Source organism: Sorex fumeus, unplaced genomic scaffold (genome assembly GCF_029834395.1).
Source record: "Sorex fumeus unplaced genomic scaffold, SorFum_2.1 ptg000003l, whole genome shotgun sequence".
NCBI lineage: Eukaryota > Metazoa > Chordata > Mammalia > Eulipotyphla > Soricidae > Sorex > Sorex fumeus.
Window position 1 is genome coordinate 7,393,187 of NW_026606060.1, and position 16,408 is coordinate 7,409,594.

General features: G+C 43.6%; 1 protein-coding gene across 1 annotated transcript; it reads left to right on the top strand.

Moving 5' to 3' along the window:
- The first annotated feature begins 1,449 nt into the window (after positions 1-1,449).
- POLE4 (DNA polymerase epsilon 4, accessory subunit) lies at positions 1,450-12,234 on the top strand. Its single transcript, XM_056114792.1, has 4 exons — positions 1,450-1,714; positions 2,178-2,262; positions 3,212-3,253; positions 11,905-12,234. The coding sequence occupies exons 1-4, from the start codon at positions 1,505-1,507 to the stop codon at positions 11,916-11,918; spliced, it is 351 nt and encodes a 116-aa protein (XP_055970767.1). The 5' UTR covers positions 1,450-1,504; the 3' UTR covers positions 11,919-12,234.
- The last annotated feature ends 4,174 nt before the right edge of the window (positions 12,235-16,408 follow it).

Below are 16,408 nucleotides of genomic sequence, written 5' to 3' on the forward strand. Positions count from 1 at the left end.
CGCCCTAAAACTATTTTCTTGATATCACTAGATATTATTTGTTCTTTTTATTCTGATTCTCTCAAGAAGATGCAAAGGGTTTTACAGTGCTACATAAGGTCAAATGTTAACATACAGAACTATGAGAAAATATAATTGTTCTAATAAACTAGAGAAAGATTTTTCTCAATTCTCTTTTTAAAGTTGTCATACAAAAGCTATGTGTGTGGGTGGAGGTGACATTGAGACAATGAAGGGGGGACTGGACACTGGTGGTGGGTGTGGAATTGGAACTTGCATGCACAAAACCCTATCTTTAATAGTATTGTAAATCTTAGTGACTAAATAATTAAGGAATTCAAGAAAAAAAAATCAAGGGCGGGAAAATGCTAGACATGTACATTATTTTAACTAAGAACTCTTTTTTAAAATATTTTTTAAATTGAATCATCGTGAGATAGCTACAAAGCTTTCACAGTTGAGTTTCATACAATGATTGAACACCCATCCCTCCACAGTGTACCTTTACCACCACCAATGTCCTCAGTATCTCTCTCCCACTATCTCATCCCCCCCCCCCCCCCCCCCCCCGCCTCTATGGCAGGCACTTTCCCTCTTTCTCTCTATTTTGGGGCATTATGGTTTGCAACAAAGGTGATTGGCACACGATAGATTTGCCCAAAATAGATTGACCCAAGATAAATTTGCCCAGGATATATTGGGCTGAAGCAATAGCACAGCGGGTAGGGTGTTCGCCTTGCATGTGGTCAACCTGCGTTAGATTCCTCCGTCCCTCTCAGAAAGCCCGGCAAGCTACTGAGAGTATCCCGCCCGCATGCCAGAGCCTGGCAACCTCCCTATTGCGTATTTGGTATGCCAAATACAGTAACAAGTCTCACAATGGAGATGTTTCTGCTCGAGCAAATCAGTGAATAGGACGACAGTGCTTACAGTGCTACATGGTTTGCAATGCGCAGATACTGAGAGGTTATCATGTGTGGTCCTTTATCTACTTCCGGCACACCTTCCACCCAGGGAGATCCCTCCAACCATGACTGACTTAGTGGTTCCTTCTAAGTAAGAGCTTTAATTTCAACAGTATCATCACAACCTACAGGAACCAACACTCTTTGGGGTCCTCGATAATTAAGGGATCCTTGCTACAATGTCACGCTTCCCAGCTCCACATTTTTCTTTTTCTCTAGACAGTTCACATTTGAGTCCTATCCTCCTTCAAGTGCATCCTTCGCCTCTTTCTCTGACTCCTCACCGCCCAGCGGGGACCATCAAGGAATCCTTTTGGGTAAACCGCGCCGAAAAGATGCGGATTCTCCAACCAGGGAACACCTGCCCGCAGGGCCCAGCCCATCAGGCTCCTCCCCTAGGCGCTAAGACGCCGGCGGGCGGTCGGCGGCCCCCGCGAGGGGCGGAGCCTTCGACGGCGGGGGCGTGGCCTGGGGCGCGCGCGGGAGCGGGGCGGGCGCGGCTGCGCGCGCACAGGCGGCAAGCGGCGCGCGGGGCCCGGATGGCGGCAGCGGCGGCAGCCGGTGGGCCGCCCCGGGAGGAGGAGGGCCCCGGTGGGGACTCAGCGAGCCCGCAGCCGCAAGCGTCGACGGGCGCGCCGGGGGCTCGTCTTTCGAGGCTGCCGCTGGCGCGAGTGAAGGCCCTGGTGAAGGCGGACCCCGACGTGACGCTGGCGGGACAGGAAGCCATCTTCATCCTGGCGCGCGCCGCGGTGCGGGGCGGGGCGGAAGGGGCGGGGCGGGAGTGCGCGCGTGGGCGGGGCTTTACTGCGCGCGCGGCATCGGGGCGGGGCCAGGTGCCTCCCGGGGAAGTGAGCGGCGGTGGCGGGGAGGTGGGTCCAGGAACGCGTGGCGGGAAACTGGCCGCAGACTAAAAATACTGGGCATTGGTTCGTGAGCGCTCTTCGCCAGATCCTTGACTTTAATTTTCATCTCCGCGTCTTAACATAACTGTGGGACAGTGAGGAGGATTTGGAGGGACATGCCAAGGGCTTCAGGGGGACAGGGGAGGGGAATAGATGTTCTAGACGTCTAGGACAACCTTCAGCTTGTCTGAGCGCTCCCCCTTGCTTCGGAGCCCCCTTTCACCAGCCCCGTAGCCCCGCCCACAAGCTGGACATCTGGCCATTGTTATCCTGGAACCCACTGATAGTATTCTCCTTGTTTGCTTCACAGGAACTGTTTGTAGAGACCATTGCAAAAGATGCTTACTGCTGCGCCCAGCAAGGGAAGAGGAAAACCTTGCAGAGGAGAGATTTGGGTAGAGCGCCATTTGTGGTTTCTGGGGTGAAGATGGGGGTGGGGTACAAGAGACACAGGCCCTCACTTAATCTTTCCTTGGCTGAGAAGGTGCCACAGGGTCTTTTCTTACATTTTTGTTGGATTCCTGCAGTGCTAGAAAGCCTTTGCTTTCTGTATATTCTGCGTATGTGCTGTATTTCTCAGACAGGGAGCCTCTATGTCGTGGGCAACAGAGGGCTGAAGGGCAACAGATAAAAAGGCTCCTGCCATTGCTGAAGCTTGGCAGATCTCTTTAAGCCTATATTGCACCAGCTTTAGCATTTCTTTTCACCCCAAGATATGAGTCTTTGATTTCTGACTCATTCTAGCTGGTAAACGTCACACACGTGGAAGGTTTCATATTATTCGTATACCCCAAAGTCTTGCCAAACTCAAGATGATGACTTTCAGAGAAAAAGGTTGAGTTTGATGATATCTACAGCCACTCTCCGTTTTAAAAAGTCTGCTCTAGGTGATCATGGGTATTGCTGCTCTCTCGGAGGGCCTTCCTGTGCTAATCATCACAAGAAAAATCTTCGAAGGGGGTCTCAATCACTGAAAATTTCACTGAACCGCTTAAACTGTATTTGCGGATGAGAATGGGCACAGAAGATGGCTCAAAGGGCTGCGTGTATGCGTGCAGATCTGTCCCTAGTGCTGATCCCTGCACCACGTGGTCCCTGAAGCACCTCCTACCCTCCCAACAAGCACTGAGTCCGGAGTCTTGGGGATGAGTTGAGCACCACAGGGGTTGTGGCCGAGCAACCAAAGAAGAAAGGTTTGGTGGTGGAATAGAGATATTTCTCAGGACAACAAATTTTATAAAAATGCCCTCATTTTCATAAAGTCATTTGTAATGTGGGTTGTGCTTTTGGGGGGCTGAAACCCAAATGACCAGACTGTTTAGTGTTCCTTTACCTTGGTTTCAGATAACGCAATAGAAGCCGTGGATGAATTTGCTTTTCTGGAAGGTGAGTTTTCAAAAAGAATGGATAGTCATTTGCACTTGCTTCTTTTTATTCTACTTACTTAGAGTCAGAATCTTACATGGTGGTTGCCTGGTTTATCATTGTTTCATAGCATAATTCTTTCTCCCTGATGTTATGATGGGAAAAAGCTTTCTAGTGAGAACTATTCTAGTTCTCTTATGTCTACCTCAAAATTGCTAACCATAAAGAACTGGAAGGGAAATGAAAACCCCAGGAGCTAGGTAGATTCAATAGTTTTTCTTTTTATCTCTATTCCTATCTGTGAATTTTCTGCTCAGAAAGGTTGAGCCACAGTTGCTGACATGTTAGAGGTTACTTCTTGTTTCCTTTTCTTCTTCTGCAATCTGTGTAAGATAATTTCCTGAAATGAGGTTCTGTAGCTTACATTTTTTTAAAAAATAAATTTCATTAGATCACCGTGAGATACAGTTACAAACTTGCATGATTTACATTTCAGTCATACAGTGCTCAAGTATTCATCCCTCCACTAGTGCACATTTTCCACCACCATTGTTCCCAGTGTCCTTCCCACCACCACCCCTTCCCAATTCCTACCTCTGTGGCAGGTATAATCCTTCTTACTCTATTTTTGGGCGTTATGATTTGCAATACAAATACTAAGAGTCCTTCATGTTTGGTCCTTGGTCTACTTTCAACACACATCTCCCATCCTGGGAGATCCCTCCAATCATCATTTACTTAGTGGTTCTTTGTCCATCCCAATTGCCTTTTCCCCCACTGCATGAGGCCGGCTTCCAAACCATGGTGTGATCCTCCTGGCCCTTATCTCTACTGTCCTTAGGTGTTAGTCTCATATTGTGCTACTTTATATTCCACAAATCAGTGCAGTCATTTTATGTCTGTCCCTCTCTTTCTTATTAATTTCACTTAGTATGACACTGTCCATGTCCATCTACTTTTATGCTAATTTCATCTCTTCTAACAGCTTGTAGCTTACACTTTTTATTGATGTACTCATGATTGAAATAGCAGATATTTGAAATGTCTCATTTTGGCCACTTCCTTTTTTTTTTCCCCCCAAACTTTTTCTTTTTTATTAGTGAAAGACGATGAAGTACAGTTGTAGACTTAAAAATTTTTGTGCTTGGGTTTAGATTATACAATGATCAAATACCCATCCCTCCATCAGTGCCCATTTTCCACCACCATGGATCCCAGTATCCCTCCCACCCCCATCCCCCCCATTCCACCCTGCCTCTGTGGCAGGGCATTCCCTTTTGTTTTCTCTCTCCTTTTGGGTGTTGTGGTCTGCAAAAGAGGCATTGAGTGGCAATCATGTTTGGTCCATAGTCTACTTTCAACATGCATCTCCCATCCTGGGAGGATCCTCCCAAAACCCATTATTTGGTGCTCCCTTCTCTCATTATTTGAGCTGCCCTTTCCCCTAGAATGCCCGGCTGGCCTCTAAGCCATGGAGTAATCCTACTGGTACTGATCTCAGCTATTCTTGGGTATTAATCTCCTATTTTGTTACTTTATGTCCCCCAGATGAATGCAATCTTTCTATGTCCCTCTCTTTCTGACTCATTTCACTTAGCATGATACTTTCCATGTAGTACCACTTGTATGTAACTTTCATGACTTCATCTTTTCTAACAGCTACATAGTACTCCATTGTGTAGATGTACCAAAGTTTCTTTAACCAGTCATCCGTTCTTGGGCACTCAGGTTTTTTGCAGATTCTGGCTATTGTAAAGAGTGCTGCAATGAACAAACAAGTGCAGATGTCACTTCGACTATACTTTTTTGCCTCTCTGGGATATATTCCCAGGAGTGGTATTGCTGGGTCAAATGGGAGCTCAATTTCTAATTTTTTGAGAATCGTCCATACTGTTTTCCAAAAGGGCTGAACCAGTCGGCATTCCCAGCAACAGTGAAAAAGTGTCCCTTTCTCGCCACATCCGTGCCAGCATCAGTTGCTTTTGTTCTTTTGGATGTGGTTGGCCACTTCCTTTTGTATCTATTTTTGTTACTTCTAAATCTGATCAGCTTACTCTTTTCTACTCATTTTCTAATTGAATAAATTGCTGAAAGTCAAACACTTTTAGTCTATTCTTGCCTTCATATTAATTTCCTCCTTTAAATCTTAGTACCTTGATCCTTTCTTATTCTGCATCTCTATCAATTGAGGCATCTGCACTTGTTGATGCATGTTTTAAATGTCCTTAAAGATACATTTCCATGACATGATGTTATTGGGGATTGAACTCAGGGCTCTGCATGCAAAGCATGTATTCCAACCCTTTGAATCATCTTCCTGAGCCTGTAGCTCTTAAACTTATTTTTCATTTGTTTATTTTTCTTAAAATCAACTTGCTTGCTGTTCTCCTGTGGCAAGGCAAATTATTGTTTTAGGAGGTGGAGAATTTGGGCCACACCTACTGATTCTCTGACTCTGTGCTCAGCGGGTATTCCTGGCAGGACTTAAGACCCATATGAAGTGAGAGGGGTTAAATCCAGGTTGGTTGGCAGGGTGCAAGGAAAACCCTGACCTGTTGTGCTATCTTTCCTGCCCAAGGCAGATTTTTGTGACTGACTTCCTTTCCTTTAAGTTTTCCAGTAAAACTGGAGCGTTCTTTACCTGTTCATTTTAAGTTCTTAGACTTTTAAAGAGTTGAGTGGTAGGATCAGATTCATGTTTAAACATGACCATCTTGTGGAAAAGAGTTTGGAAGGTGTCTGGAATAGAAATAGAAATATCTGCTGGGTTTTCCTCTCTGGCTGTGCCCAGGTTACAGTGCTTTGCTTGAGTTTTTAATGAAATGTCATTTAGGTGGTAGATATTTTTATTTTTATCTTCTGATTGAATCACTGTCACTGTATCATTGTCATCTCGTTGTTCATCGATTTCCTCAAGCAGGCACCAGTAACGTCTCCATTTGTCTTAGCCCTGAGATTTTTAGCAAGTGCCACATTGGAGCCTCTTTCAGAGTCGGGAATGAGACCCATCATTGTTAATGGGTTTTGGCATATCGAATGCACCACGGGGACCTTGCCAGACTGCCCTGGTAGCCTGCCGGGTTCTAGAGTGAGAACTAGACAATAAGATGTTGTGTGGCTGCATGCGCACCTCTAGGAGCTTGGTTTTATAGTCTCTGGGTCTTGGCTGTTGATGGGATTACACGGCATTGGGGGCAGTTGGTGGGTGTAATGCCTAGCTACTGGAAGATAGGGGAATCTGGGAGGTGGAGGCTCAGTCCCGATCTAAGCAGCCTTTGGAGATTGCAGCGCCGGGTCCCGCACACCTGGGTTCCTCTGTCAGTTCCTTCATGCTTGAGGCTTGTCCGAGCATGTGGAGAGTGGTCTTAAGCATGGCTGTGGCTGGTTCTGGAGGTCTTCAGCTGCAGGGGCTCTGCTCCGAGCAGGGAGGGAAACTCAGCCTACCCCTCCAAGGGACCCCAGTGAAGACAGCCAGTTGCGGGGGCAGGAGACTCTGTGTTGTTCTCTTCCGGGAGCTTCTTCTGATTGAATAATTTTAATAAATTTAATAATATATAATAATATGATATTTGAATTCTTTGCCCTATTCTATTTTAGTAGATGAGGGTTTTGGCTATTTTAGCCCTGTGGATTCAGTAATTGATAATTTGTACCTGATAAAATAAGTGTTCTCAGTGAAAATGTAACTGCTGCCTTTTACCTTTTGTTCTGTTTTTAGCATTAAAGGTGGTTACTTATGTTTCTGGGGCTGGAGCGGTAGCACAACTGGTAGGGCTTTTGCCTTGCACTCAGCTAACCAGGGTCCGATTCCTCCATCCCTCTCGGAGAGCCCAGCAAGCTATTGAGTGTATCCTGCCCATATGGCAGAGCCTGGCAGGCTCCCTGTGGCGTATTTGATATGCCAGAAACAACAGTAACAACAAGTCTGACAATGGAGACGTTACTGGTGCCCGGTCGAGCAAATTGATGAACAACGGGATGACAGTGCTACTGTGCTACTTATATTTCTAAATATTTTGTCAGATGCATATGTTATCAGTTGAGTTTTGAGATAAAAGTGATATAATAGTTTAGTTCCAGATATATAACAAAATAATTATAGTTAAAGTGGGACATGATCTTACAAGCATCCATAATATTTCATAGGGTACAGTGTTTCTCCTTATGAGTGCTGTTTTTTTTTCCTAAGCTTTTCTTTATGAACAGTAACTCAAAAGAATACATGCAAAAATTAATAAATTATAAACTGAACACCATTGTAACCATTATCTAGACCAATAGAATGATTAGGCCACAGAAACTATATATTTTTCCTAGCACAGCGGGTAGGGCGTTTGCCTTGCACGCAGCCAACATGGCCGACCCGAGTTCGATTCCTCTGCCCCTCTCGGAGAGCCCGGCAAGCTACCGAGAGTATTCGATATGCCAGACACAGTAACAACAAAGTCTCCAATGGAGACGTTACTGGGCCCGCTCGAGCAAATCGATGATCAACGGGAGGGCCTTTACTTTACTACTTACTTATATCATAATCTTTACAGCCCCTTTTTTGACATAATAGTACCCTAACTTTTGATTACTTCCTTGCTTTTTTGTATAGTCTCACAAGTATGCATCCATAAACACTAGAGTTTAGAAATTACCTATCTTTTGCCCTTCCTGCGTGAAACTAAACCTTGCATATTCATTGGTCAGCATCTGTCTTAGAGCTGTTTTCAGTGGGTTCATCTATATGACTATAAGGATTTCTGGGCTTATTTTCTTTGCTATGCAGCATGCCATATGGAACAATACCACAGTGGGGTCATTTTAAGGTAGATATTTGATAGACTTTTGCTATTATGAACTGTTTGCTCTTAACATTTTTACATGTTTCCTTATATTTGGGCACCACAGTTTACAAAGTGATTTACAATTTTTACCAATTTACAAAGATTTATAACAGTCTCAGGCACTCAGTGGCCTGTCCCCCAACCTAGCCTTAAAATCAGTCTCTCCACCAACACTCTCTCCTACCTCTTTAGTGTCTTCTGTTAATATGTGATGGACACTTATATTTTTGAATTTATCATTGTTAGTGGCTTGGTTGTCTTACAGTCTGTTTTGTCTGATATGATTTAAAGGTTGCAAACTTCCTTTTGTTAGCATTTGCATGGTATACCTTTTCAGTCTTGTGATTTTTATCTTTCCATATTTTTGTAACCAGTGTGTAATTGAGTAGTTTTAAGATTCAGTCTTACTGGAATATTTAATTCATTTATATTGGATGTAATAAGTTATCTGTTTGGGTTGAAATGTAGTATCTTAATTTGTGCTTTCTCTTATGTCTATTTGATTTGTTTTTCTTATTTTATCCTCTTTGTGGAGTATAATTTTTCTGTATTTCCTTCTCAGATTGGAAATTACATTTTAATATATATTTTCTGGTTTTGTTTTGGGCTGGAGCGATAGCACAGCGGTAGGGCGTTCGCCTTACAAGCGGCCAACATGGCCGACCCGAGTTCGATTCCTCCGCCCCTCTCGGAGAGCCCGGCAAGCTACCGAGAGTATTCGATATGCCAAACACAGTAACAACAAAGTCTCCAATGGAGACGTTACTGGGCCCACTCGAGCAAATCGACGATCAATGGGAGGGCCTTTACCTTTACCTTTACCTGTTTTGGTCCTAAGTACTCAGTGGTACTTAGGAGCTACTCATAGCTTGGGGGTTGTACCATGTGGTGTCCAGGAACTGCTTGCTAGGAATCAAAGTGGACCTGCCAAATGGAAAGCACCTATCAGCCATCTCCCTCCCTGAGCTATTCTCCCTGACCTTTCTGTTCTTTTACTTGCTGCTATGGGGCTGGCATTGTCACCCTAGTGGTGCTAGGAGTGAGCCAAAAATGGCAAAAAGAAGTACTCTATCAGTTATTTCATATGTTATTAAATTTTCTTGACATGTGCAGTAGATTCCGCTGATGTCCACCATTTTATAGACCCACAATAAAAAGGAAAGGAAAAAGGGGGAAAGGTCTCCTTGTAACAAAAACCCTTAGGATTCATAATCTCCGTATTGGCTGTTCTTGTGGAAGTACTTAATTTTACAACGGGAAGTGATCTGTTTGGTCACTTTCCAGTGTATTTCTGCAGATGTTTTGAAACTTCTCTTTCAGTTCTCATAAGCAGAGTTGTTTTATAAGCTGTTCAATATCCAAGGCTTTGGAAGGTTTTTATTTGTTTTATTCTATTTGTCTGATAGATTTGGATTTTCCTTTTTGGCCTACTTAGAGTATCTCGTAATATTGTTTGTTGTACTTAAAAAGTTATTTGGATCATTATTATTATTATTACCTTCTGTTGTTGTTTTTGGGCCACATCTGGTAATGCTCAGGGGTTACTCCTGGCTTGGGTTACTCTGCACTCAGGAATCACTCCTGACAGTGCTCGGAGAACCATATGTGATGCCAGAGACCGAATTGGGGTCACCTGCGTGCAAGGCCAGCACCCTACCCACTGTACTTTTTCTCCAGCTTATTTGGATTATTTGAGGCTTGAAATACTTCTTCAAGTTTTTCACTGTCTTCTGCAAGGCGCGTAACAGCATTTATCAAGTCAGTGTCTCCTTAATTCAAATCTAAGATTTGAGAATTCAAGGTGATATGTATCTTGACTGCAGATATCTGAGAGCGCTGGTTTAATTCTAGAGAGTTTAGCTTTTTGGGGTTCCAACTTTAAAATGTGTGTGTGGAGGTGGCTATAGGGCCTTATCCTCTTGGTTACATTTTGCGATTTGACTCATTTGGCTCCACCACCCAAACAAAAGCACAGTTTCTGTTAGCTTGGTAAATGCACTCAGAGCAAAAGTCGCTTTGGAAGCTGGAGACTGGGTTTATTTTGTGTGCATGTCTTGGACTTGCCTTTCCTTGGATGTTTCTTTGAAGTCTAAAGGATTGTTTTAAAAGCTTTTTTGGGGGCAGTGCTAGGGATTGAACTTCGGCTTCTTGTAAGCACTTTACCCACTTTACTGCTGAGCCACGAACCTGTCCCTTAAAATATTTGATGTACTCAGTTTTATCAGCTGGTCTCAGCAGGAATATGTGTTATCAATTATGAAAACCCTTTTTGTTGCTGGGGCGGAGGGGTGGGTCTTTCACTCTGAAGGCTTTGTTTTTTAACACCAGGAACTTTCCATTGTATCTAAGAATGAGGAAAGAGGACGTCCCTTCTGCCACACTGGTGTGGAGGTTGTTTTTGCTTGGAATCTTACTGGAGAATAGGTGTACATTATGCCAGAGTCTCCAAAGCCCAGACGGCAGAAAACTTTTTGTGGGGCTCTGATATTACAGAAGCTGTAGCTTGTCTGCAGATAATCCATTTAGTTCCTTAGAAGAGAGTTCTCCGATTCTCTTTCTTCCCTTGCCTACCTGCCCAGCTCCCCAAATTAGGTTGATATGTTCGTTGATTGCTAGTGCTCGGTGCAGAAAGGCTTGGGCAAAGATGGACTGGGCTGTTTGGAATAACGATGCTCAGTCATTCACCCGTTTGTCTTGTCTCTCTCAGTCATCTCTGGTTTTGGAGTCTGGAACTGCCTCTTGATTCTAGGTTCCCGTTTCCTCTGCTTTATTAACACTTCAGTCAGATTTCTATAAATGTAGGTTTTTTTTTTTAATTATTATTAGTGAGACACCATGAGGTACAATTGTAGACTTACAAATTTTGTGCTTGGGTTTCAATTATACAGTGATCAAATACCCATCCCTCCACCAGTGCCCATTTCCCACCACCACGAATCCCAGTATCCCTCCCATCCCCCACCCCTCCACCCCCCATCCCACCCTGCCTCTGTGGCAGGGCATTCCCCTCTGTTCTCTCTCTTCTTTTGTGTGTTCTGGTTTGCAAAAGAGGCATTGAGTGGCAGTCATGTTTGGTCTATAGTCTACTTTCAGCATACTTCTCCCACCCTGGGAGGATCCACCCAAAACCCTTTATTTGGTGCTCCCTTCTCTATCTGAGCTCCCTTTTCCCCTAGCATGTGTGGCTGTCCTCCAAGCCATGGAGCAAAACTCCTGGTACTAATCTTGGCCACTCTTGGGTGTTAGTCTCTTATTTTGTTACTTTATGTTCCCCAGATGAATGCAATCTTTCTATGTCTATCCCTCTCTTTCTGACTCATTTCGCTTAACATGATACTTTCCATGTAGTATGTAGGTTTTTTTTTTTTTTTTAATTGAAATCTCCTTAAGTTTTGATGGGACTGTGTTTGCTGTATCTTTTTTGGAAACTTTTTTTTCCCTTTTGAATGGACCCTGGAGTGGAGAATATACAGGCTTGGGAGGACAGTCTCATATCTTGAATCAGAACTGTCTAAAAAGATTATCAAGATAAGAGGTTATCTCTTGCCTTCGAGAATTTAGCTCACTTGTTTTGAATTATCCCTTACATGGTTTCCACAATTGCTTGTTAACTAACATAACAGCTGCTTTGTTTTATCGCTCTTTCCACCTCTCCAGACTAACATGCTTTGTTCCTAGCTGTGCAGCTTCTATAAGACTGTGTCTCCCTGCCTGGCTTAGCTGGAGTCTTCCGGTGCGAGTTCTTCATGAGAACTCTTGTGCCGGGGCAGCCTCCGTTGGAACTCGACTTTGCCTGTTGCACCATCCAGCTCTCTCACACACTGTTGTTTGTATTTTCAGGTACTTTGGATTGATTGCCGAGTAGGATGGTTTTGTGACCCTTCACCTCCATTCTTTGGTTAAACCCCATTCTTCGGGATCCATCTTTGAAGGACAGAGTCTTTGGGATATTGCACTTGGACACCTTTACTGTCCTGCCTTCACCTCAGCCGGCGTAAGCAGAGAGCTCACCTGTTAACTTTTCTCTACAAAGTCTTCCATTTCTTGTGTCTTCACTTCAGGCCTGGAGGCAGCTGCTGCCATGGCTTGGGGCGGATGTAAAGAGAATGTTCTGTGCGAGTTTCTTGATGAATCGCAAAGACCCAAATAAAGGTCTCTGATCAACATCCACCTTAGTGTATTTTATCTTGCCCATGATTCGGCTCCTCTGACTGGAGAGCTGCCAGTCAGCAAGACGTGAGGAGCACAGCTGTCCTCGTGGGCGTCACTCTGGGTTGGAACCTTTATTTTCTAGGCCAGAGCTTCTCAAACTTTATTCTTCGAATCCTGTGGACTTCCTAATAACACAGCTGAAGGCCATAGCGCAGCCGTGACAGTGACGTCAGGATCACCTCTGTTCATCCTGGTATTGATCAAAAGTCATTTTAAGTCTGTTCAGGAGATTCCAGCATGCAGTCAGCTTTGAGAGTCTCCGCTCCAGATCAGTGGTCTTAAGCCACTGGTCCATGAATGATGACCGTCTATGGGCACATCTTTAATAAAAGATGGTTCTTTAAACATTTTAAAATAAAGTTTTAATATTTCTGATTGCAAATGTGCCAAAATGGCATAGCCACACATTGAGAACATCAGCCATGTTTTCATTGCTGTATTACACAGTCATGGCAGACCGGAGGGGACCCACAGTTTATAACTGCCTGTTTGCACTAATGCACAAGCAGGTGCCAGTTCTTATATAGAAAAGGTTCAATAACTGCTGTTTGAGAGTCTCTGTCTTCTCCCTACACGATATTACCTATTTAGGTGTTCTAGAGCATTGTGGTGTTTGCACTCTTAAAAATGAGCCCAAAAGAAGAGAGAGCCACAGAGGCAGGGGGTGGGAAGGGGTGTGGGTGGCAGGAGGGATACTGGGAACATTGGTCGTGGAGAATGGGCACTGGTGGAGGGATGGGTACTCGATCATTGTACGAGTGAAATGTAATCAGAAAAGTCTGTAAGTCTGTAACTGTATTTCATGGTGATTAAACAAAAAGAGAAAGAAAGGGAAAGGGTTAGGGGGAAGGAGAGAGAGGAAAAGTACCTGCCATAGAGGTAGGCTGTGTGTGTGTGGTGGGGGGGGGATGTTGGTGGGAGGGAAACTGGGGACATTGGTGGAGAAATGTACACTGGTGTAGGGATGGGTATCGGTACACTGTGTAACTGAAACCCAGTCTTGAATAGCTTTGTAATGGGCTATCTCACAGTGATTCAATAAAACAAATAAACAAAAAAATAATGGTTGAGAACCCCTAAGAATATTTGTGGATCTGGTTATACCTATTGATATTTAGTATGTTACAAATTAAAGATGATATATCTTTAAAGTATCCATTAATTTCAGTAACTTTTTTCAGGGGGTGGGATTGGCAACACCATCTGCTCAGGGCTTACTCAATGTAAGTGACTTTTTATGGGCAAATATTTAGATTGGCATATAGAAAAATACCTTTGATTGGCATTGCTTGATAAATATAAATAGTGGAAAATTAAATAATGTTGTGTCTGAATTCATGGCAGAGCCTGGCAAGCTGCCGTGGCGTATTCAGTATGCCAAAAACAGTAACAAGTCTCACAGTGGAGATGTTACTGGTGCCCGCTTGAGCAAATTGGTGAGTAACGGGAGGACAGTGTCTGAATTAAAGGGTTTGATGGAAGAGAGCATGCCACAGAGATGACTTCCCATTCTGCGCCAGGCTGATCTCATTGGGGTACCTCGGAGGGGGCAGGTGTGTCCCTCTGCCTGCCCCAAATGAACCCCAAAGCTGCAAACCTCCAGGACCCGATCTCCAACATGCTCATGGCCGACCTTTACAGGCTCGTCCCGAGCCCCCCCACTCATGACAATGAATCTGCTGAAAAACCCAGGTATGTGGGACTACTGACTGAAAACTCCACGTCTCCAGAGTCAGGAATGGTCGACCTTCCCGCCCTCCCGTTTCCTAGCAGTCATGCCCATGAACTGTCTTGGCACCATTTAAGTGCCTTAAGGACCATGATTTAGAGAATCCCAAATGAATCTTGGAAGAGAGCAGAATGCTGCAGATATTTAAAAATTTTAGAATTCCAGGAGCTCAATACTATTCATAACAAGCAATACAAAATAAATCATTAAGCATCTGCCTATGGGGCAGGCTTGGGTGGTGGTGGGAAAATTGGAAATAATGGTGGTGGGAAGGTGTAATGGTGGTGGGATTGGTGTTGAAATATTGAATGTAGACAATTACTGTGAACAACTGAAAACAAAATTAAAAAATTAAAAAGTGAGTGGAAGACAGTTTTCGTCTTCAGTGTCTGGATTAAAGGAAGGCAGCTGGTTTCTACCCCTGATGCTGAGTGTTTTTTTTTTCATTAAAGGGTTTGCATTCAATCTGGTCTCTACATAGACATGCAGTTAGTAAAGCAAAGACTTCATTGACCTGTGAAAGCATCCCTGGCTTCTCTCTGCTTTCCTCCTTCTATAGCCCCTCACCTCCCCCAGCACTGTTACTGTGGTATCTTGTTGCCCAGAGTACAGTCCACGGAGTAACAGTATCAATTTCCTTTACAAACAATATACAGTGTAGACATTCTCACCAGGCGCGCTCAGGGAAGTTTGAGAGTTTTCTGTCTCTGAGCGTGTCTGAAAATTTATTCTGGCACCACGTTGAGTCACTGGTTTGGCTGGGAATAGGCTCGATGCTAGGTTAAAAGTCATTTAGGGGCTGGAGTAATAGCATAGCAGGTAGGGGCATTTGCCTTGCACCCGACTGACCCGGGTTTGATTCCTAGCATCTCATATGGTTCCCTGAGCACCGCCAGGAGTAATTCTTGCGTGCAGAGCCAGGAGTAACCCCTGTGCATCGTGGGGTGTGACCCAAAAAGCCAAAAGGAAAAAAAAGTTTGATTTTTCAATTTCTTTTTTCCCCTCACAGGTAAATTGATGGTATCTGGAGGGAGAGTAGTCTCTATAGTTTATCTTGGCAGACTTGGGGAAGGAGCCCTAGCAGTTCTAATTGTTCTGTACTTAGACTTTCAACTAAACTCCATGCTTTCTTGCCCCTTGACTCATTCCCACCTCCCAAAACATTGTTTTCCTGTCTTGGGGCTTCCTGGGATAGAGACCCTCATTATTGTCTCCCTCTACTCTACAGAGAACTCTAGCTTACAATCTCTGTTCTTCCCATTCTCACTGGAATTTTGTTTTACATCTTTATTCGCTCAGTGTCCTTTTGATGATGTTTCAGTAGATATGTTTGTTCAGTGACTCCCAGATGGTTTTAATTACCAGAACACTACAAAATGTTCTGCTATTTGATGGGTCTAAAAGACTTTTCCTGGCCAATCTTTCATTTTTATTTTTTCATAGGAACTTTATTATAAGCTTGCCTAATCTTTCTTACATCCTCCCCACAACCTATTGGAATTTTTATTGAGAGGATATTAAATTTGTAGTCTAATTTAGGAATAATTGACATTTTAAAATGATTGAGTCTTTTAGGAATGGTGTATTCTTTTTCATTTATCCAATTATTCTTTTACATCCCTCAGTGGACTTTAAAAGTTTATACTCCTTACAGATTTTGTATCTTGTATTTTATCTATTTGACATTATGAGATCATTTTTTTCTAATATGCTTTCTGTTGTTTCACTTATGTGCAAAGCTGCCACATATTTCAAAATATACTAACTAGATTATAAGCTAAATGTATGATCTAATTACTGCTTTATTTTAAATTATACAAAATACATGAGCTATATGAAATCTATGAAAATGCATGACTTTTTTTAAAAGTTAGAAATATAAAAGGGTATATGATGAAAAGTAAATATACCTCTTCTCTGCTCTCCCTGTTTTTGCCCAGAATTTATCCCTGTGGGGTTTTAAAATATATGTAATCCTCCAAGTTTATTATTTTTTGGTTTATCCTTAGGTATAGCACTATAGCACTGTCTTCCCGTTGTTCATTGATTTGCTTGAGTGGGCACCAGTAACGTCTCCATTGTGAGACTTGTTACTGTTTTTGGCATATCGAATATGCCACAGGTAGCTTGCCAGGCTTTGCCGTGCAGGTGGGATACTCTCAGTAGCTTGCCAGGCTCTCTGAGGGGGATGGAGGAGTAGAACCCAGGTTCTCTGTGTGCAAGGCAAACACTCTACTGGCTGTGCTATGGAGGGCCCTCGATAAGCATATGTGAATAAAAATACAAAAGTAGGGTTCTTTATTTTGGGTGAGGTCCAAGGTCTGCAACAACTGTGCCTAATGCTTTCACAGGTTCACTAGCCTTTGTCTGCCAGGCTAAGAGCTTTGAGGAGAGGATAGGCCC